The sequence below is a fragment of the Dendropsophus ebraccatus genome, chromosome 5 (assembly GCF_027789765.1).
Source record: "Dendropsophus ebraccatus isolate aDenEbr1 chromosome 5, aDenEbr1.pat, whole genome shotgun sequence".
NCBI classification, from domain to species: domain Eukaryota; kingdom Metazoa; phylum Chordata; class Amphibia; order Anura; family Hylidae; genus Dendropsophus; species Dendropsophus ebraccatus.
In genome coordinates, this window is record NC_091458.1 from 32,233,834 (window position 1) to 32,257,342 (window position 23,509).

General features: G+C 42.0%; 1 protein-coding gene across 1 annotated transcript in view; it reads left to right on the forward strand.

Moving 5' to 3' along the window:
* Positions 1-23,509, forward strand: part of LOC138794139 (protein mono-ADP-ribosyltransferase PARP4-like) — a 53,959-nt gene that overhangs the window by 19,315 nt on the left and 11,135 nt on the right. The window contains exons 18-26 of the mRNA XM_069972908.1: positions 152-343; positions 5,533-5,928; positions 6,861-6,949; positions 12,245-12,326; positions 14,286-14,423; positions 17,763-17,950; positions 19,702-19,801; positions 21,460-21,630; positions 22,111-22,191. Of these exons, the coding sequence (XP_069829009.1) occupies positions 152-343; positions 5,533-5,928; positions 6,861-6,949; positions 12,245-12,326; positions 14,286-14,423; positions 17,763-17,950; positions 19,702-19,801; positions 21,460-21,630; positions 22,111-22,191 (1,437 nt within the window). The remainder of the gene's footprint in view (positions 1-151; positions 344-5,532; positions 5,929-6,860; positions 6,950-12,244; positions 12,327-14,285; positions 14,424-17,762; positions 17,951-19,701; positions 19,802-21,459; positions 21,631-22,110; positions 22,192-23,509) is intronic.

A 23,509-nucleotide genomic window follows, 5' to 3' on the forward strand; every position in this document is an offset into this window, starting at 1 on the left:
ATTGGCTCCAAATTTACAACAAGGAGTCCTAAAAGTGATGATATGGTCCCTATAGTGTCCTAATCCCAATATCATCATAACTTTTAAAAACTATAGAAATCCATGTGACTAGTGTGACTAGCAGTAATTTGTATTCTGGTTATTTTTTTAGGATGCCTTCACAGTGAGTTTTGGAATATTACCACCCAAGGCAACTATGGTTATAAAAATCTCATATGTTATGGAACTCCAATGTCGGAATAATTGCATTGCTTTCTCAATTCCTGGAAATGTGGCTCAGTGGCAACAAGACAAAGCATCGAAGGAGAACTCAAAGGTAAAAAATATGATTTTGCAACTAAAGGTGCGATGCCCTGGCTCCTGGGGGCCACTTCCGCAGTGCTGGTGTTATGAGCGGGCAATGACCGGGGCAGCTGCAGGGGTTATACTTGTCACGGTATAGGCCTGAGGGTGGCACAGCTGTAGGGCCGGTCTGTGGAATCTGCGGGTGATGACGGGCATGCGATTCTTCGCTGCACTTAGTCAGGGCACCAGTTAGTGGACACCAATGCCAGGGTTCAGTAACAGCGGTTTTATTATAGATGAGGTAACTAGTAGCAACAGTTCTGTCCGGATGCAACCGGGTATATAGCAGGCTTTGACCAATAAGGCAGGAGTGGTGCTGCATAGGCTGTGAGAATACGTGCCGGATGATGGGAGTAGGAGTATGAGAGAAATAGCGTTGCTGGGTGGATTAGCTTGAGAGTAATACTTGCTGTGAATTCTTGCAGCAATGAGGAGAGATAACAGAATGACACCCAGATGAGAGAGAAGACTCCGGACACTTGAGCAGGCAGATACAGCCGAAGACTTGAATATAGCAGAGAACCTGATCCACACTTCTAGTGGTGAAGTGGGAGCTGCAAAGAAGAAGCCCAACTCCTCTGAGGCAGGAGAGGGACGACACACACCCTCCTTGCTTGGAAGCAGGGGGAAGACTCCCTTGTTAGGAGGAAGTGGGAGGTCACATGGTTGTTCCTGGCCAGAGCTAGTCGGCCATTGGAGGAACCATGGTTACAGGGCACTGGCACGGTCACGTGATCAACAGCCTTGCATACCACTGTACAATGTAATACTACACAGGAATACATGAGAATACACATGAGAATGCACATTACCAGAGAATACTAGGGGAAAACCAGCAGCAGTTGCAGTGCAAACACTTATCAGAACAGGCATTGACACAGCAAGAGAAATGGCCATAATAGGAGTAGTAGTCTGCATGTTCTGGGACACTGCAAAGGAATCTTGCCAAATAGTAAAAAGTTAAAAGTACAAATGGCAAAAAATAACAAAAAATCCATTACTCAGTAGATATTTAGCTAAGCCGATCCTTTCCACTAGTCTGTGTTTACTTGGCTGTACAGCTGACTTGCCAATGTAATCAGTGAGGTTGCAGCCCCTGCTTCTGTCACTCCCTGTCTGCTCAGTGAGATGGTGATGTAAGCTGGTTAGAGATGGTGACATCACTCAGGGAACAGGGCTAGAACTCAGAGACATAATCCATTCAAGCCTCCTGTGACATCAGAGGATGTCGTGTTGTCTTGGGAGAGAAGGAGGAGCCAGGGTGCTGGAGACAATACACATTCTGTAGTTCTCCTGTTTTTAATTTCCTCTCATTGTCAAGTTTTATATCTTGAGGTAATAATTTTATTTAAATGCAATTTTCTGATACTAGAATAACCCTTTAAGCACATTATTATAATATTATGAACAAAGAAAAAACTCAGCTCACCATAGGTGGTTTGTTGTGTGATGGTGGACGTTCAGGCAGGAGCAAGTGGAGTAGTAGCGGGCCGCACCCGGTGATAATAGTAAGAAGGAGGAGAAGATCCACAGCGTCCAAAAAACGTTTTGTTGTCTTTATTATGAGGCATATAAAAAGTTACAAAAGATAAAAACGTAGGCCTACATGTTTCGGGGAACACACCCCCTTGATCACGGCAGTACAGACTTTCACAGAATCACAGGTATATATGCCAAACATTTTGATGCAGTGGGGAAGGGAACGCCCCGTGGGTGGGTGTGTTTACGTATGTGATTAGACACAATTGCTAAATGCTGGACATAACACATGACTACTAGTGTGCACAATGCATATCAGACAGATGAGAGAAACAGGAAAAAAAAAAAAAAACAAACACGTTTAAAAAAACAAAAAAAAAAAAAAAACAGAACATCAATCTTCAGTATAGATATGATAGGTCCGTTTTGAAGTTTAAACCTTTGGGTGTCCTGGTTTCTAAGCGGAGAATCCAAAAAGCCTCTCGCTTGCGTAGGAGGCGGACCCAATCTCCTCCTCGTTTTGGTTTAAACACTCGTTCTATAGGGATGACTCAAAGAGAGCAGCACTCCCCCTGGTGGACATCAAAAAAGTGTCGAGTTAACCCTGACATGGCTTTGCGGGAGTTAAAACGTGATGCGGCTGATGCATCAGCAATATGCTCAGCAATCCTTTGTTTTAGTTTCCTTTTTGTGCTGCCAACATATTGTATGTTGCAATCAGAGCACCAGGCAAGATAAACAACATAAGAGGTGTTGCAGTTGAGAAAAGAAGATATGTTGAAAACTTGGCCTGTGCTTACCGACTGGAACGTGAGACTCTTCTGGATATGACCGCACAATCTGCATCTGGGCATGGAGCACTTATGGGATCCTCGAACAGTCAACCAGTTTTCCTTTCGTACTTCGTGTTCATGGACAACTGTGGGTGAAAGAATGTTCCCTATTGTCCTGCCCCTCCTGGCCACACATCGAACCCCTGCAGATAGAATGGCTTCACATTTTCCATCCTGGAATAATAGGGGAATGTATTTACGTAGTGTATGCTCTATTTGTCTGAACTGTGAGCTATAGGGTGTGGAAAAGGTTAGGGGAGCAGGGGTTACCGGTGATGGAGACGTACTTGGGGTATTTCGGTCTCTGAGATGATAGGTTCTGTTCTTGCTTTCCGCTATCCTTTTTGCCCTTTGGATGGTGTGCATGGGGTAACCCCTAGAGGATAAACGTGCGATTAGGTCAGTGCATGCGAGTTCATATGTGGTTGCATTTGAGCAGGCCCTTCTAACTCTAATGAACTCACCAATAGGGAGATTGCGAATGACGTGTGACGGATGGTGACTACGTGCATGTAGCAGTCCATTACCAGCGGACGGTTTCCTATATAGACCAGTCTCAATTCTGCCATGTTGGAAACATAAAGAGATATCCAAAAAATAAATTTGTGACGGTTCGAACTGGTATGTAAACTTAATGTTGAGGCTATTATTATTCACGTAGTCTACAAACTCCCTGGCCAGGTTCGGACCCCCCGTCCATATCAGGAGGAGATCATCAATGTACCTCCCATACCATAAAATGTGGTTCTGGTAGGGGTTAGAAGAGTTGTACATGATGATCTCCTCCCAATATGCCATGTAGAGATTTGCTAGTGAAGGGGAGAACTTGGCACCCATAGGACAACTGACTAGCTGTAAATAAAACCTGTCCCCAAACTTGAAAAAATTGTGTGATAATAAAAACTCTGTAATGAGGATGATGTATTCTTTCAGGGACTCACCATAGTTGCTATATTTCGCTAGGTGATGTCTCAGAGCGGTGATGGCTTTGTCATGTGGAATGCAGGTATACAATGCGGTCACATCCAGAGAGAGCCAGGAGCTGGAAAGATCACAAGGTAGGTTATTCATCTCAGCAAGTAAACCCTTACTGTCACGTATATATCCAGGTAATCTAGTGACTAATGGCTGTAGTAGGCTGTCTAGCCAGGCACAAGTGTGTTCAACCAGTGAGCCTACGCCCGAAACTATCGGGCGCAGGGGAGGGGGAAAGATGCCCTTGTGCGTCTTGGGAAACGCATGAAAAAAAGGTGTCATGGGATGATCAACCAGTAAATATTCTTTCATTTTGGTATCTATTACACCCATGTTTACCCCTAAGTCTAGGATATCTGTTAGTCTCTTTTTGCATATGTCTGTGGGATGTGTGGTGAGAGGTTTATATGTGACAGTGTCCCCCAGTAGTTTTTCAACCTCTTTGATGTACAGGGATCTGTCTAGCACCACCACAGAGCCTCCTTTATCAGAAGGGCGTACAACTATATTGGGGTTGTGGGCTAATTCCTTGAGAGCATGTTTCTGTACCAATGAAAGATTATGTTTATTGTGGTTTACCTGTGTGGTTGATAGTGATCTAAGTTCTTCCTCCACCCTTAGCTGGAAAGTGTCCATGGCTGGCACCCGGGACTGGATGGGGTAAAAGCGAGGGTTAGGTGTACGAAATCTATTAATGGTAGTTTCCACTGGAGTGTTGGACTGGCAATCAGCAGACTGCAGATCCATAAGAGAATGCACTGCTAGCTGCTCAGAAAAGGGCATGTCTAACGGTATATAGCCTGAACCCACAGAATTTAGATCAGGTAACTTTGGGGGGTCAATGGGTACATTGGTATTATCACTGGTCTCAAAGAAATGTCTTTTAACAGTTAATAGTCTTACAAATTTGTTGACGTCCTGTAGAGTCTGGTAAAGGTCAAAATTGCAATCCGGGACGAATGAAAGGCCGTGTCCAAGAACTTCTCTTTGTGCAGATGAAAGGATGCATGCTGAAAGATTGTAGACATCATGAGTTTCAGCGGGGTCTAGACTCTGTGTTTGTTGTAGTGGGGGCCCCCTCGGCCGGTGTTTCCTCCCGGCCCTCCTTGTACGTTTTTTGGCGGTTGATTATTGTAGCTGTATGATGGGTCCTCTGTTCCTTGATACGATCTGGTATGTGGTCGTTGTCCTTTCCAGTTGGAAGATTTCTTAGTTTTTTTCTTATATTTGGTGTTATTGCGTACTATTGGTGTTTCCTGATCTTCTAGTTCTGAGGCCTCTGTTTGGGTATCTGTAGTGTCCCCTTCTGTAACACTGAAGGTGACTGTTCTGTGTGATATGTCACCCTCCATATTTTTATTTTTTAATATTGGATGGGGGAAACGTATTCTGCGCTTTTCTTTCCATGTGTATATACTGTTTGATGCATAATCTTTCAGGTCCCGGTTGAATTAAGTTTTTTTATTGTTAGTAATTTCTTCTTCAAGATCTACGAGGTTTTTATTCATTATTTCTAGTGTCTCTGTGTAGTTTTCCAGTATTTCATATTGGATTAGGGTACTTTGTAGTTCTGTTATTGTTGAATTTAGTTCTGTTAGCTTTTTTTCTTGTTTAGCCGTGCGTATGGACATTAATTTCAGTGAGCAATCCGATAGTGCTTGGCTCCATTCCTGCACGTACTCTTCCCCTTCTGTTGCATCTGGGGTTTTTTTTAGTCTCAGACCTTGTGGTATCATGTTCTTGTCTGAATATTGCTTTAAAGTAGTCATATCCCACCAAATGTGTAGTTGCTTACTTTTCAGTTTTTCTAGTTCCCATATGGTTTTTTGCATGTCCATATTTTGACTTTCATTATTGGCTCCTGAAAAGACGTTAGCAACTTTCTCTTATGGATCTGCAGTCTGCTGATTGCCAGTCCAACACTCCAGTGGAAACTACCATTAATAGATTTCGTACACCTAACCCTCGCTTTTACCCCATCCAGTCCCGGGTGCCAGCCATGGACACTTTCCAGCTAAGGGTGGAGGAAGAACTTAGATCACTATCAACCACACAGGTAAACCACAATAAACATAATCTTTCATTGGTACAGAAACATGCTCTCAAGGAATTAGCCCACAACCCCAATATAGTTGTACGCCCTTCTGATAAAGGAGGCTCTGTGGTGGTGCTAGACAGATCCCTGTACATCAAAGAGGTTGAAAAACTACTGGGGGACACTGTCACATATAAACCTCTCACCACACATCCCACAGACATATGCCAAAAGAGACTAACAGATATCCTAGACTTAGGGGTAAACATGGGTGTAATAGATACCAAAATGAAAGAATATTTACTGGTTGATCATCCCATGACACCTTTTTTTCATGCGTTTCCCAAGACGCACAAGGGCATCTTTCCCCCTCCCCTGCGCCCGATAGTTTCGGGCGTAGGCTCACTGGTTGAACACACTTGTGCCTGGCTAGACAGCCTACTACAGCCATTAGTCACTAGATTACCTGGATATATACGTGACAGTAAGGGTTTACTTGCTGAGATGAATAACCTACCTTGTGATCTTTCCAGCTCCTGGCTCTCTCTGGATGTGACCGCATTGTATACCTGCATTCCACATGACAAAGCCATCACCGCTCTGAGACATCACCTAGCGAAATATAGCAACTATGGTGAGTCCCTGAAAGAATACATCATCCTCATTACAGAGTTTTTATTATCACACAATTTTTTCAAGTTTGGGGACAGGTTTTATTTACAGCTAGTCAGTTGTCCTATGGGTGCCAAGTTCTCCCCTTCACTAGCAAATCTCTACATGGCATATTGGGAGGAGATCATCATGTACAACTCTTCTAACCCCTACCAGAACCACATTTTATGGTATGGGAGGTACATTGATGATCTCCTCCTGATATGGACGGGGGGTCCGAACCTGGCCAGGGAGTTTGTAGACTACGTGAATAAAAATAACATTAAGTTTACATACCAGTTCGAACCGTCACAAATTTATTTTTTGGATATCTCTTTATGTTTCCAACATGGCAGAATTGAGACTGGTCTATATAGGAAACCGTCCGCTGGTAATGGACTGCTACATGCACGTAGTCACCATCCGTCACACGTCATTCGCAATCTCCCTATTGGTGAGTTCATTAGAGTTAGAAGGGCCTGCTCAAATGCAACCACATATGAACTCGCATGCACTGACCTAATCGCACGTTTATCCTCTAGGGGTTACCCCATGCACACCATCCAAAGGGCAAAAAGGATAGCGGAAAGCAAGAACAGAACCTATCATCTCAGAGACCGAAATACCCCAAGTACGTCTCCATCACCGGTAACCCCTGCTCCCCTAACCTTTTCCACACCCTATAGCTCACAGTTCAGACAAATAGAGCATACGCTACGTAAATACATTCCCCTATTATTCCAGGATGGAAAATGTGAAGCCATTCTATCTGCAGGGGTTCGATGTGTGGCCAGGAGGGGCAGGACAATAGGGAACATTCTTTCACCCACAGTTGTCCATGAACACGAAGTACGAAAGGAAAACTGGTTGACTGTTCGAGGATCCCATAAGTGCTCCATGCCCAGATGCAGATTGTGCGGTCATATCCAGAAGAGTCTCACGTTCCAGTCGGTAAGCACAAGTTTTCAACATATCTTCTTTTCTCAACTGCAACACCTCTTATGTTGTTTATCTTGCCTGGTGCTCTGATTGCAACATACAATATGTTGGCAGCACAAAAAGGAAACTAAAACAAAGGATTGCTGAGCATATTGCTGATGCATCAGCCGCATCACGTTTTAACTCCCGCAAAGCCATGTCAGGGTTAACTCGACACTTTTTTGATGTCCACCAGGGGGAGTGCTGCTCTCTTCGAGTCATCCCTATAGAACGAGTGTTTAAACCAAAACGAGGAGGAGATTGGGTCCGCCTCCTACGCAAGCGAGAGGCTTTTTGGATTCTCCGCTTAGAAACCAGGACACCCAAAGGTTTAAACTTCAAAACGGACCTATCATATCTATACTGAAGATTGATGTTCTGTTTTTTTTTTTTTTTTTTTCCTGTTTCTCTCATCTGTCTGATATGTATTGTGCACACTAGTAGTCATGTGTTATGTCCAGCATTTAGCAATTGTGTCTAATCACATACGTAAACACACCCACCCACGGGGTGTTCCCTTCCCCACTGCATCTAAATGTTTGGCATATATACCTGTGATTCTGTGAAAGTCTGTACTGCCGTGATCAAGGGGGTGTGTTCCCCGAAACATGTAGGCCTACGTTTTTATCTTTTGTAACTTTTTATATGCCTCATAATAAAGACAACAAAACTTTTTTTGGACGCTGTGGATCTTCTCCTCCTTCTTGTTCATATTATGTCAAAGTAGTAAAATGTTTTAAAATATATAAGTTTGGTATCACTGTAAATGTACTGATCCAGGGAATAAAATGATAGTTTAATTTTTTCAGTAGGATGAAAAAGATTAATTTTAAATGCAAGAATAATTTTTTTTCTCTTTTCCCCACAAAATAAGAGTTAATAAAATGTAACCAGTAAGATATATGAACCAAAAAAAGTACAAAAAGTCCTTGTATGGGAATGTCAACTAAAAAAATTACTCTAGATTTATAAAGGTGTTTATAAAGTAGTTTGCGCCGGCTGCACCATTTTTTCTTTTTTAATGTTTGGAGAGCGCACGGTTTCTTATTAGCTACTTTGTTAATATGATTTATCATGTGGAATTTTCAGTTTTTGCCGCCCCCCCCCCCCCCCCCCCCCAAGCACAACATTACTTCTCTCCTACCCTAGCATAGTTTAAAAAAGAAAATCTTTTTAAGTCAAGCTAAAAAAGATAAAAGTAGCCCCCAAAAAAGTGCACAAAAATTGTGCTAGATTTATAATGGCACTTGCGCCTAATGATGATTTTTTTTTTCAGCAACAACCGTAAAATTTTGCACAGCCCATAAAGAGTAGCACCTGCTCAACAAAAATTGTACAAATGATGCATCTGCCCCATATAATCATGTTTTGCCTAAAAAAAAGCCAATTTTTGCAATTTGTTTTTTAACCATTTTGTCTACAGTTCGCAAATGCAAATGTGGCAACAGCCAAAGACATCAGAAAATACACCAGGGGGAAGGGGTTACATTTGTATGTTAATCAGTACAATAGTTTATGTTGAATGGAACCTTTCTTGTTTTGTATAGGATGATGCAACAGATAGAAGCGCTGAAAGGAACATGGCAACAGGAGTGTAAGTTTAAGATGGCACTGTGTTATATTAGGCCAGGGTAGGTCACTTTATCTAGTATTATATGCAGTAGTTTTCTATGAACAACAGAAGTCATAAGTTTAAAGGGATACTCCAGCGAAAAGCTTTTTCCCAGTAATTGAAAAGCATTACAAAGTTATATAACTTTCTAATATGCTTCAATCACCTATTTGCCCCCCTTCCCTATCTTTTCCCTCCTCAACCCCCCACCAGGAAGTGATGTAAACTCATTCTTACCTAATGACTTTTGACCCCAGGCTGTTCTCTGGCAGCCATTTTGCGACAATGACATCATCAAGAGGGAGGCGGGTCTAAGCCCTGTTAAGTCAGCCTCCCTTTTTTAGATGACTCAGGTTGCTCAGCTCTGATTGGCTCAACAAGCTGTAAGCCATCTAACAGTTTAACAGAGTCAGTTAGACATCACAGGAGACAAAGCGCATCATGGGAACGCCCAAACCTGGAAGTAAAGTAAAAATGAAGGCACCAAGGAGCTTCAGGGACCTGCAAACAGCAGGAAATTCAAACAGAGACAGACTCCAGAAGGATGGTAAATGTAAAAACTATGATTGATTGATTGATTGATTGGTGTTTTTTTAATCAGCGCCGGAGTACCCCTTTAACCCTTAGGCGACCCTGGACTTACCTGTACGTCCAGGGCCGCCCACGCGTGTTCAGAGCGGGGCCGCGCTGAACCGCCATAGTCCAGGGTGCGGCATGTAACCCGGGGCCGCAGCTATTAGCGGGCATAGTCTGATCGCCTTGCCCATTAATTAGATAATCAGATGCAGCTGTCAAAGATGACAACTACATCCGATTACCTGATGCAGCTGTTCCCTGGTGTCTAGTGGCGGAGATCGCCGCCCCCCCCCCCCCTGGACTTTGTCCTGGAGGAGCGATCCCCGTGTCTGCTGCCGGCCGGGGTCTGCGACGTAATGGCGCTAATCCCAGCTCGCCATTCGGTTGCTTCCGGCAGCAGCAGCCGGAAGCAATTGAGTGCCTATCTCATCGATCTATGCTGTATTACTATATACAGCATAGAGCAATGAGAGATCAGTGCACTGATACTAGAAGTTCCCTAGGGGGGCTTCTAGTATAAGGGTACAAACCCACTTGACGTATTTGCTGCGTGAATCAGTCTTAAAAATAAGCAGGCAAAACGCAGGTTGGCTTTATACAATTGTTCTGCGTTAAAATACGCAATTGCGTATTTTTGAAGCGTGAAGCTACATGTGTTTATCGCGCAGGTTGTTAACAACTGATGCTTTGCTAACAACAAGCTTCACGCTCCAAAAATACGCAGAACAATCGTATAAAGCCAACCTGCGTTTTGCCTGCTTATTTTTAAGACTGATTCACGCAGCAAATACGTCAAGTGGGTTTGTACCCTAAGTGTAAAAGTAAAAAAAGTGTCATTAATAATAAAAAGCCCCCTCCCCTAATAAAAGTGTGAATCACCCCCCTTTTCCCATGTTATAAATAAAAATAAATAAACATGTTTGGTATCGCCGCGTGCGTAATTGCCCGAACTATTAATTAATCACATTCCTGATCTGGCACGGTAAACGGCATAATCGCAAAAAAATCACAAAGTGCAAGATTGCACATTTTTGGTCGCATCAAATCCAGAAAAATTGTAATAAAAAGCGATCAAAAAGTCGCATATGCGCAATCAAGGTACCGATAGAAAGAACACATCATGGCACAAAAAATTACACCTCACACAGCCCCATAGACCAAAGGATAAAAGCGCTATAAGCCTGGGAATGGAGGGATTTTAAGGAACATATTTTTGTTAACAATGGTTTGAATTTTTTATAGGCCATCAGATACAATAAAAGTTATACATGTTACATATCGTAACATAAAGAAACATATGTAACAAGTCAGTTTTACCCCGGGGCGAATGGCGTAAAAAATACCCTCCAAATAAAAGAAATGCGTTTTTTGTTTTTTTTTTTCAATTTCACCACACATTGATTTTTTTTCTGGTTTCGGAGTGTACCTTATGAAAAAATTCAGCCTGTCATTGCAAAGTACAATTAGTGGTGCAAAAAATAAGGGCTCATGTGGGTTTCTAGGTGAAAAAATGCAAGTGCTATGGCCTTTTAAGCACAAGGAGAGAAAAACAAAAATGCAAAAATTTTAATTGGCCCGGTCCTCTAAGGGTTAAGGGTGTTTCCTAACTTTTTCCCACTTTAAATTAGACTTTCCCAGACTTTCCTTATTTTCCCTTATGGTGCGTTCACACCTACAGGATCTGCAGCAGATTTCATTTAAATAACTGAACACAGCATCAAATCTGCTGCAGATCTGCTGCAGATCCTGTAGGTGTGAACGCACCCTTAATGGTATCCATACATGCTTCCCTTGCCATGCCAGTTCTATTTCTGTGGAATGTCCATCACTTTCTGAGGTTTTCAGGTGTACCAGATACCTTCCCCTCTGCTGAATAGGAAGCCCCTGAAAAAATGCTCGAGTCTCCCATTGACTTTAATGAGGTTGACTTTAATAGATTAATTTTAGATCATTATGTGTGTTCCTTCCTCAGTAACGCCACAACCACACATTTTTTTTTTTTTGGCCGGACATCATTTTGAGCTCAAATAATCTTTTCGTGGCGTGCTAATAAGGAGTCCTGAAGACAGTCTTTTTATATAAAAATTTTATTTTCTTAATTTATTTTTTTTATGTTTTCAATTTAGTGTATGTATGTATTATTTAGCATTTTATTACATTGGCGGAATAGAACACTTACAATAAACCTGTCAGCATGAAAACAGCCGTCTACAAAAGTACATGGCTAGATAGGGCCAGTCATCATGATCCAAAGTATAACTTTATTATTTCTAAACCTATATTTATAGTTCTCTTCACTGGCGAGATATAAGCCTTTTTCTTATTAAATGCCATGCTGGGAACACCCCCTGGACACTTGAACCTCTTTAAATACTAACAAAAAGGATGTTGATGTTACTTACACCCCTATAAAAAAAAAAAAAATAATAATAATTTTTGACATGTCATCATGTTTACCATATGTACGTAAGATTTGGGATACATACTTTTTGATAATTTTTTCCCCATTTTTTTGACACAAACATTGAACATTTCTTATTTCCTGTCTTTTCTCCTCCTCTGGCTTCTTGCTATACTTCTTCTTTCAGGCTTATCCGCACCTAGTGATCCCTGTATTGCGGCCTTACTGTAAATTATCCCCATAATATTATAGACTGTATTGTTTGCGGCATCCAAAATGAATAACAGTATTGGAAAGACCATATTACAGACTGTATTACTGTGTATGGGAATGCTTACTTTTTCATTCTTTTCTTTTAGACCCTTTCAGTTAGAAATGTCTGTAGAGATGCCAATGAAACTAAACATTATTGAATGTTGGACACACAAGATCAGAATAAAGGTAAATCCTTCTAATGTGTGTATAGTCTAAAGGAATAAAGGTACAATTTATTATGTGGGGAATACTGCAGACAGGGTGATATCCGTGGTCTGCTTCTAGTATATATTATTATATATGTTTCTCATATATTTATTCTTTATAGTAAAGTTGTTTAGTGTACAGTATTAGTATGTGTAGTCACTGCAGTCCTGCTATGTGGTGAGTCTGTCCATAAGATGGAGAAGCATGTGACCGCAAGTCCCACCCCCTAGTGTCCACTATAGGCACATACAGGCTCACTGGGGACGGGGCCTGGTCCCATGCCTCTCCATGTCGGCCATCTTATGGACCCTACTATTTGCATAGTGGTGGGGACACTGAGAATGTAGGTTGTTTTCTTACCTTCATCCTCAGCACTGTTTTCTTCAAAGTGTCACTGTTGTTACAACTTTCAAACTCTAAATCAGCAGAGAATGTGAAATAAAGCAAGTCTGCAATTTACATAAATTTTTTTTCTATGGGTTATCATGCTGTAAAACAAAGCTATACTTGTCCAGTATCCAGTATCCTGAAGGCTGATTTTTAGTCTTGTGCCGGTTCAAAAAAAGAGACTAACCACATGAAGTCTGAGCTGGACACAGATTCACGGCTCAAGATATTCATCAATCACATGACTGTCTTCTCTGTGAGCGCAGATGACCTTGGAAACACAGGACTTCCTGTTTTTAGACTCTTTAAAGGGAACCTGTCACCCCCCGTGCCGGGGTGACAGGCTCCCGACCCCCCGTTAGAGCCCCCTATACTCACCTAATCGCTCCGGGTCCCGCTTCTGGATCCGGTCGGGTGACGGAGATCTCAGCTGCTGCAGCCCGGCGCGCGCGCTGAGAGATGAGTCCAACGCTCATAGAGAATGACGGAGCGCTGGACTCTCCTGTCATTCTCTATGGGTGTTGGACTCATCTCTCAGCGCGCGCGCCGGGCTGCAGCGGCTGAGATCTTCATCACCCGAACACCTCCAGAAGCGGGACCCGGCGCGATTAGGTGAGTATAGGGGGCTCTAACGGGGGGTCGGGAGCCTGTCACCCCGGCACGGGGGGTGACAGGTTCCCTTTAAAAAAAAAAGCGTCACACTTGATAACTAAAGAAAAAAAATGTAAATTACGAACTTGCTTTAAGGCTATGTTCACACACTGTCATACAACGGCTGTTGTATTACAGCACAGTACTGGCCGCATTTTTACATGTTCCTATGGCCGATACTGCCGCAGGAACATTACTGAATGGCTATTTGAATTCCGGGCACATTTGGGTGTCTCTGCAATTCAATTAACCATTGACCTCAATACAATGTATGGCCGTAAGAACGGCCATACATTATGTGAACAGACTGTGAACAATGGCCGTTGTTCACAGTCTGCCGGCTGGAAATAATTCAGGTCAAGTCAATTATTTCCACAATCATAGGTGAATAGCGGCCTTTGTGCAATACATTTTGTGCACAGCGGCCACTGTTCCCCATAGGATTCAACACAGTGTATTCTTTTTTAACAAGAACGGCCATCATTATAATCGGCAATTCTTGTAAAAAAAGAATACACTGTGTGAACACAGCCTAAATCTTCCATTTTATTAATATGTAAATTAGGCAGTTTGGTGCACTGGGGGCAGGACTACATGCCTCACTGCACAGATTCGCCCACCTGCCTGCCCCTCTTTACTCTAGCCGCCTCACTGCACCATGAGAATATTCATAAGAAGGCGGTGGCGGAGAAGGGCTGTAGTCCCGCCCCCAGTGCACCAAACTGCCTAATTTACATATTAATGAAATGGAAGATTAACAAAAACATTTCTCAGCGTCCCGGGAACATAACAGCAGGTTAGAATCTTCTAACTTGTTAGTGTCCCTTTAATCTTTTCTCATACTTTAATTCTATGTTTAAGCCATTGTAAATCTATAAGTGAATTGTGTCTCTATTTCAGAACACGGAGCACAAAGCTGTAATACAAACACAGAAGGCCAGTTACTTCAATGGTAAAGGTTGTTCTATAGAGATAGGTGTGGAAAATACCGGTATCTCTAGAATGCTGGTTGAGAAACACCCGGATCAAGACACTGAGGTAACATACAGTAACCATAATTTCTCTCCACTGTTACTTATCCATACAAAACAGCAATGCTACTTATAAAGGAAAAGTCCCATGAAAACTAAAAATGGCAAGTGGGGGGGTCCAGTAAACTCACTCCTCCTCATGCAATCACTCAGGTCACTGGCTGCTGTGATTGCCCGCTCAGCCAATCAGTGACTGGGGCAAGACGCTGCCCCAATCGTAGCCAGGCCATGACATTGCAGCTGAAAGAGTCGGGTACACGACGCATGACAGCCGGCTGCTGTGAACTGGCCCAGGAGCAGCGCAATAAAGGCACGAGGACGAGTGAGTATACTTTTTTATTATGTTATGTCAACCCCCCCCCCCCCTGACTCGCCTGCCGATTTTAGTTTTCACGGCACTTCCTCTTTAAAGGTAACCAATCACGTTAAAGGCTAGGGAAATGTACTGATAAATCACCCAGCACGTTTCTCATACATGTCCCTATATCCTCCGTCCCTGCAAAAGAAAACGTATAAATATACTTTTACAAATTGGCGCGCCGTATTTTAATACCCCCAAGTAGTCATCTGGGCGGTGCGCTGTTGGAAGGTAGTAACGTCCCCTGGGCGCTTCGGCGATGTAATCACGCCTCTTTAGGTGTCAGGCCCCTTTAGGTGTCAGGGGCGTTATTCAAAAGCCAGTGAAGCTGTGACGTCAGCCAGAGGCCTGCCGTAGACCACAGCACTGCGCCAACGTCCTCATCATGCTGCACATGTGCAGTACAGCGCGTCCCGTGCTACATGTGGTGTGATCAGAACGTCGGTGCGCCGCTGTGCGCTACTGCAGGCCTCTGGATGACGTCACAACTTCACTGGAGGGGCGTGATTACATCACCAAACCGCCCGGGGACGTGACTACCTTCCCATATCCCACCACCCAGATCACTACTTGGGGGTCATTACCATACGGCGTAAAAGTAAGTTTATAGGTTTTCCTTTGCAGGGACGGAGAATATAGTGACATGTATGGGAAGTGTGCTGGGTGATTTATCAGCACATTTCCCTAGCTTAATAGGCATCTTTAACGTGACTGGTTCCCTTTAACGTTAGTTCATATTTCCCATTATTCTTACGTTTTTCTTTGGAGGTTCAATGCAAAAAAGACCATAATATTCAGATGACATGTTAATATTTTTTTTATTTTTTTATTATGTTCCGTGTATGTGCCAGGAAAGCTCCCATCATATGCTGAACTTATCAAATGGCCTCCTTTGCTAAAACAATGTGGCCACCTTAGGCTGGGTTCACACTAAGTTTATGCAATCCGTTTTTTGCAACAAAAAAAAACGGATGGAAAAAACGGATGCAACTGTGTGCATGCGTTTTTTCCATTGACTTCCATTATAAAAAAAAAACAAAAAACGGATCAGTTTTTTTTATAATGGAAGTCAATGGAAAAACTGATGCACACAGTTGCATCCGTTTTTTCTATCAGTTTTTTTTTTCGCAAACAACAAACTGCAAAAACGGATTGAAAAAACATAGTGTGATCCCAGCCTTACCATTATTTATTATTTAACAGTACCAGTTTACCCATCCAAAAAAATGTATATTAAACTTTTTTTTTTTAATCATGTCACTGTACAGCTATGTAATGGTATACATCGGAGCCTTCATCCAAAGTATACATTTACTTCCAAAAAGCTGCTAAAACTGATAAAAAAAGTGCTTAGACATAGCCTTATGCTAATGAATCATTGTATATTCTGTTTTTTTATAGGCATGTCTGTTGTTTTATCAACCTGAAATTGAAAGAAGTTTTGACCCTATATGTATGACAATATGCCTGGACTGTTCTAACTCTATGGAGTCCTGTTTTAACAGCGCTAAAGAGCTTGCCCTGTTGGCAGTTCATTCTGCACAATGTTATTTCAACATTGTCCTTTTTGGGTCAGGTAAGTTTCTAATATACATCCTGGAGAACTATTTAACTTTGTATTTTGCCACATGTCCCATTTGTGAGTGACTTGGACGTGATTGCGTTTAAGGCTTGAGTTATGTTTAAAGAAAAAACACAGGTGTTTCTTTTAAAGGGGTACTCCAGAGAAAATAATTGTTTTCAGATCAACTGGTGTCAGAAAGTTTTACAGATTTGTAAGTTACTTCCATTTAAAAATCTACAGCTTTCCAGTACTTATCAGCTGCTGTATATCCTGCAGGAAGTGGTGTATTCTTTCCAGTCTGACACAGTGCTCTCTGCTGCCACCTCTGTCCATGTGAGGAATTATTCAGAGCAGAAGCAAATCCCCATAGAAAACCCCTCTTGTTCTGGACAGTTCCTGACATGGACAGAGGTGGCAGCAGGGAGCACTGTGTCAAACTGGAAAGAATACACCACTTCCTGCAGCACATACAGCAGCTGATAACTACTTGAAAACTAGTTTTTTTTTTAAGAAATACCCCTTTAACACCCCCCGTCCCACTCCCATTGACTTTAATTTATTAACTAATAAGAGGCAGATACTGGAATATAGGAAGGAGGAGCCTAACCTCCAAAATGTCTGTGGGAGCGCGGCGTGTCCCTTGCATACTAATAATTAGTAGCTATATGACTATTATATTGAGGTTTGCCTTATCTGCCTTACTTTTTCTCTCCCTGATATCCGGACCCTGCGGACCATGTAAAATGATGTAGCATGAGGTATCATGAATATTTTTATATTTAAAAAAAAAACACTATTTTTTTCCAGATTATACCGAGCTTTATTCCCACCCAAAGCCCATGCCATTGGACAGTTCAGATATGGAAGAGTTTATAAAAGTAAGGAGCCCAGCAGATGTTGTATACTTGTTCTCTCTTAAAGGGGACAAATCTAACCTACTGATAGCCCCCTACTGCGCAGGAGGTGCCAAGGAAGGTATGTCTTTTTCCTTCATCTTCTGTGCCATTTCCATACAGTCAGTTGTTTACTCCTCGGTCCAGTTAGACCATAAGGAGCACTGTCCCGCCCACATAGTGCTGATCCAGCCCACCTCGGCCGCTCCCCTCCATTGATAATGATTAGAAAGAGCAGTTCGGCAAGGGGCGGATCAGCACTATGGGGATGGGGCAGTGCTCCTAATTGTGCCCCACTGCTTCAAACGGTCTTAACGGACCATGGAACAAACGAGTAAGTGCGCAGGAGTGGCGCCTAGGATGAAGGTAAGAAACATACCTTCATCCTCTGTGCCTCCTGCGCAAAAGGGGGCTATCAGGGGGCTAGATTTCTCTAACCTACTGATAGTTATCCTTTAAAACTTTACTGTTTTAACAATCTTATGCCTGTCAAATACTTTGTCTTACTGCAACATTTTTATCAACCCATAGGAAGCCAAACCCAACATGGGGAGCACTGAGTTCTGGAAGGTTCTGCAGTCATTGTATTTGCTCAGACCAAAAACGAGACCTCACAAAGTTCTTCTCATCAGTGATGGACATGTCCAAAATGAAAACTTGGTCTTTCAGATTCTAAACAAAAATAAGAATGACACCGAGCTGTTCACTTGTGGTGTAGGGTAAGCCATTATAATCACTTCTTTGTAATATGTTTATTAATCATTTTGTGGAGGAGCTACAAAGTAGAATCTCCATATTTGCAGATGATACTAAACTAGGTAAAATAATCACCACAGAGGAGGATAGTATAATATTACAGAGGGATTTGGAGAAGCTGGAGGCTTGGGCACAGAAATGGCAAATAAAATTTAATGTGGATAAATGTAAGGTTATGAACTTGGACCATAGAAATAAGTAAAAAAATATTTGCTAAATAATAAAACACTGGGGAAAAACCGCTTCAAAAAGGACCTGGGAGTATTAATGGACAGTAAACTCAACTTTATTGATCAGTGCCAGGCAGCAGCTGCCAAGGCTAATAAAATAATGGGATGGATCAAAAGAGGTATAGACGCTAAAGATGAGAACATAGTTTTGCCTCTTTATAAATCACTAGTCAGACCACATATGGAATACTGTGTACAGTTTTGGGCACCGGTATATAAGAAGGACACAGCTGAACTGGAGCGGGTGCAGAGGAGGGCAACAAAGGTCATTAAGGGAATGGGTGGGTTACAGTACCAGGACAGGTTATCAAGGTTATCAAGCTTGGGGTTATTTACGCTAGAAAAAAGACGTCTTAGAGGCGATCTGATCACAATGTACAAATATATGAATGGACAGTACAGAGATCTTTCTAGTGGTCTTTTTACTCCTAGGTCTGTAACAATGACAAGGGGGCATCCTCTACGTCTAGAGGAAAGAAGGTTTCACCACCAGCACTGACGCGGGTTCTTTACTGTAAGAGCAGTGAGACTTTGGAACTCTCTGCCACATGATGTAGTCATGGCTGATTTATTAAATAAGGGAGGCCGGGATGCTTTTCTTCAAAAATATAATATTACAAGTTATGGGCACTAAATTATATGTGATAGGACGGTGATCCTGGGATTATCCTGATCGCCATTGGAGTCGGGAAGGAATTTTTCTTCCTGTGATGGGGCAATTGTCATCTGCCTCATAGGGGGTTTTTGCCTTCCCCTGGATTAACACAGTTTCTGTAGGTTGAACTTGATGGACTTTTTCAACCTTATAAACAATGTAACTTTGTAATTCTTTGTTGATATTTATTATTTTATAAATAAAATAAAAAAAATCAGGAGTGATGCTGCTATAAAAGTAAAAACATTTATCAAAGCATCACAAGCAATGCCTGATGAAGGAACCGCCTGAAACGGTATTCTCTGCTGCCACCTCTGTCCATGTCAGGAACTGTCCAGAGCAGCAGCAAATCCCCATAGAAAACCTCTACTGCTCTGGACACTTCCTATCTTGGACAGAGGTGGCAGCAGAGAGCACTGTTTCAAACTAGAAAGAATACATCACTTCCTGCAGGACATACAGCAGTTGATAAATACTGGAAGACCTAAAAAAAAATTAACTAGAAGTAATTTACAAATCTGCATACGTTTCTGACACCAGCTGATTTGAAAAAATGTTTTTCCCTCTGTAGTAACGATTTTCAAAGGCAGCGCATGAAAGTGGCTGAATATAAAAATAGTTTTTTGATGAGAGAAACATTTCTACCAAAAAAGACAGAAAAAATTATTCTGTTTTTCAATGCCTATGTACCTTGTTTATTATATAAAGTGTGCAATGTCGTATCAGTTTCTTTATGGATTGTATATATTGGCCACACTGTGTGATATATAAGATGAAGCACAAGCTATTCCTTATCGGCATGTATTACTTTTATATTTCTTTTCATCAGGACCACAGCTAATAAGCATCTGCTCAGGCGCTTTGCACAGTATGGATGCGGAGCCTTTGGATATTTTTCTGACAAAGATAAGAGCAAATGGAAAGATCAGGTAACATCTAACTTATTATAATGCTTTGTTTAGCACAAATGTGTCATAATATGCTGATTACTTAAAGTGACACTGTCACCTCCTTTTTGCATTCTGACATCTCTACACAGGTGTAAAGGGTAAATTTAGTGATTTTCATACCTTATTTTATTTCATATGTCCTGCTGCTTGTTCAAGTAAGAAGTGATCTTATCAATTGCAGATTGTGTTAAGTGGGCGGGGCCTCGCGTCATTAGCACCACCCTTGGCCCCGCCCCCTAGTGCCCATTGGAACAGGCTGGCCTAAAGGTCTAGGCCCCACCCCCTCTAGGCCGGTCCACCAATGAGCGTCGAGGGGGCCTTTGCGTGGTGGGCGGGGCTAAGTAACGCTATTGCTGCGAGGCCCCGCCCACTTGACACAATCTGCAGTTGATAAAAGATCCCTTTTTAATTGAACAAGCACCATGATGTATGATATAAAATAAGGTATGAAAACTGCTAAATTTACCCTTTCCACCTGTGTAGAGACGTCAGAATGCAAAAAGGGGGTGACAGTGTCACTTGTACAAATGTACAGCTTTGCTAACTGAAATTTTTTTAACACTACATGGTTGGCAACTGTGGGTAGATCCCAGTGGCCGGGTTTCTGCCATCTGTGCCGATTTCGTGATCTGCAATTTAGCCCAATCGGTGAACTCTGGTGCACTCTGGTGCTCATAGAGCAATGGATAAATATTTATAGGAAGGGGTAGGCCAGACAGGGCGGATTGATAGTCACGAGTACACCGTTCCCTGATGTATAACACACACAGCCTTATGTTCATACTGGGGCAAGGTGGCCGTCTTGTGATATAGACGGCAGCTAATAATAATCATAATCAGCAAACAAACTGCAGTACGAACAATATATTACACTGTCATGGTCGCATTTCATCTATTATGCTATCTATGTTACACATCAGGATGAACCTCATGTGCTGCAGTAATAGTAAGAGGAGATACACACTAATTTACCTGGACATTTTCTATCTGCATAAACAAACATTTCTTATGCCACTACCTTGTCCACCATAGAGATCCAGGTGGCCTGTCTTGGTGGACGCCTATCTATCCTTCATTATCCTTGTCTGTGAGTGAGGACATAAGTGTCCTCCATGAGGTCAAGGCAGCTAGTGGTGTGTTTTAGGACTTTGCATGAATAAGATAAGTATATACAGTGTATATATATATATATATATATATATATATATATATATATATATATACGTAAGATACAAGACTACCTGCCCCCCCTTAGGCCTAATAATACCAATGACAGGATATTCCAAGATTGGTGTAACGGAGGCGGGAAATTGCGTATTTAAAACAAGCCTAAGCTGGAGAAATTTATAAAAACTAGCGTGGGATATGTCACATTTATTACGTAGCATATCCATAAGGGGAGATCACCACATCATCTCGTAACACATCAGAAAATGTAATTTTACTTAAACCTACCCAAAAGGCCTTATCTGGGAAAGCCAGCTTATAGGTTTGGCCGAAACTAAACGTGCGCTGTTCGTCTTCACACTGAACTAAAGTTTGGACCACAACCAATTTTGCCAATTTCATTGTTAGTGCTGAAAACAGTGTGTACCTAGCCTAACATAATAAGCCTATATTCTTACCTTCTGTCATAGATGGACAGGTACACAAGCCGGATGTACTATCCTGTATGTACAGATATTACCGTGAAGTGGGAACAGTACAATCAGACCTCCTCTGAGATCCTGCAAGCCCCGACAAACATACCAGCTGTATTGCGAGAAGAGAGTGTTATGGTTTACGGGTTTGTCTCTCATTGCACTCAGGTGGGTACTATATATTATATAGTAGTGGTGGCGACTAAGGGCATGTACACACAGACACAAGAAGTACCAATGTGAAGCGCTTCACGGATACGTGGGCAGCAAAGAAGGGTCCTGGAAGCTCCAGTTGCCACCCATTGTTTCCCAGTGAAGTGAGTGGGAGACTGTTCACAATTCAGTTTTCAGCCATGCTGCTTATACAGATAAAGTAAAGTACATCAAGCCTAAGTAATAGGGCCGGCCGGCAATCATCGGCTGCACAAACCATCAAACCATGTCATCGGCTGCACATCTCTCTGTGTGATAGGAGACGTGTGGGCAACAAGTGATGGCAGCAAAGGGCCCCCCTACACAATGCTTTCCTAGATAGTACTAACTAATATTGTGTAAATCATTTAAAGTCAGTTCCTTATTTTGCATTAAACTCTTATTTTTCCTTTGATATTCAGTGTCATCTGTTTAAATACATTTTCATTGTTTCAGGCAACAATACAGTCTGTAATGTATAATGAAGAGATTAAGACCGTGGTTGCTGCCGCTGAGCAACAGAAGACAACTGGGACAGTACGTTACATTACTCCCTATTTTTCTACTTAATAACATGGTCAGTGCCGCTTAAAAATTCCGCCTGTCCCAATGTACCTTCGCTCTCGGCCCAAATAATTGACATGTCAACTCTTTGGGCGGTGAGTGGACGAAGCGAAAAATCCCATTGAATCAATGGGACAGGAGGTATGTGAAGCAGCATTCGCAGCGCTGGCTCCGCTTGAAATTTTGCCTCTTTTGCTCATTATGAACAGGCCCTTACACTGCGTTTTTGCAGTTCATGCAACAACAAAAAAAAAACAGATAAAAACCGGGTTTAGGCTGTTTTTTTTTCCATCCGTTTTTGCGAAAAATTGATGCATTTGTGTACAGTCGTTTTGATTCATTTTTCTATTGACTTTTTTATATAAAAAAAAGTATCAAAACACATCCATTCTTTTTTAACGTACACAAAAATAAGGTCAGCTATGTTTTTGTGCACGTTAAAAAAAAATCCTTTTGATCCATTTTTTCTATAATAGAAGTCAATGGTAAAACGGATCAAAACGGATGCACACAAATGCAAAAATGTAGTGTAAACCCAGCCTTATTTGTGTGCATCCCTTTTTTCCATTGACTTCCATTATAAAAAAAATTTGAGCATCCATATTTTGAGTGCAAACTATCCAGTGTATACAGTGTTAGGGTATGTTCACACTAAGTAAAACAGGCAGAATTCCGTCGTGGAATACCGCCTGTGTCAGTGTGCCATAGCCCATCTATGGGAAAGCGTGCGCTCCTCCACAGCCGCCGCTCTCCAATCAAAGAAGTGACATGTCACTTCTTTGAGCAGAGAGCGGTGGCAGTGGAGGAGCGCGCGCCCTATCATTCACTCACATGGGGACACTGAGCATGGCAGGATTCCGCTGTATTTGCTCAGTGTGAATATACCCTAAGGGGGTGTCCACAAAAGCTTCCAGTGTCTAACAATGATCCACCTTGCCGTAGAGAGGAGACCCCACCCATTTATTTAGGGCCAGAAATAGCACACAATACAACAATGCTTTGTCAGGAGCATAAGGCTTGTTTGACAACTCTGTCATATTATAAAGGCAAATTCCTTGTTAAAAAAACTGTATATCAGGGCACTCCCATCAGATTTGGACATTTTTATTATTTATTTTTAAAGCGTCCTTCATTCCGGAGCGCTGTACAAGGGATAAGGGTTAATACCAAATTTACACATACAGACATACATGTAACACAAAATCAATTAAAACTACATGAATAAAGTAAATGACAAACTGGTTCATAGGGAGAGAGGACCCTGCCTGCCAGGGCTTACAATCCACAGGAA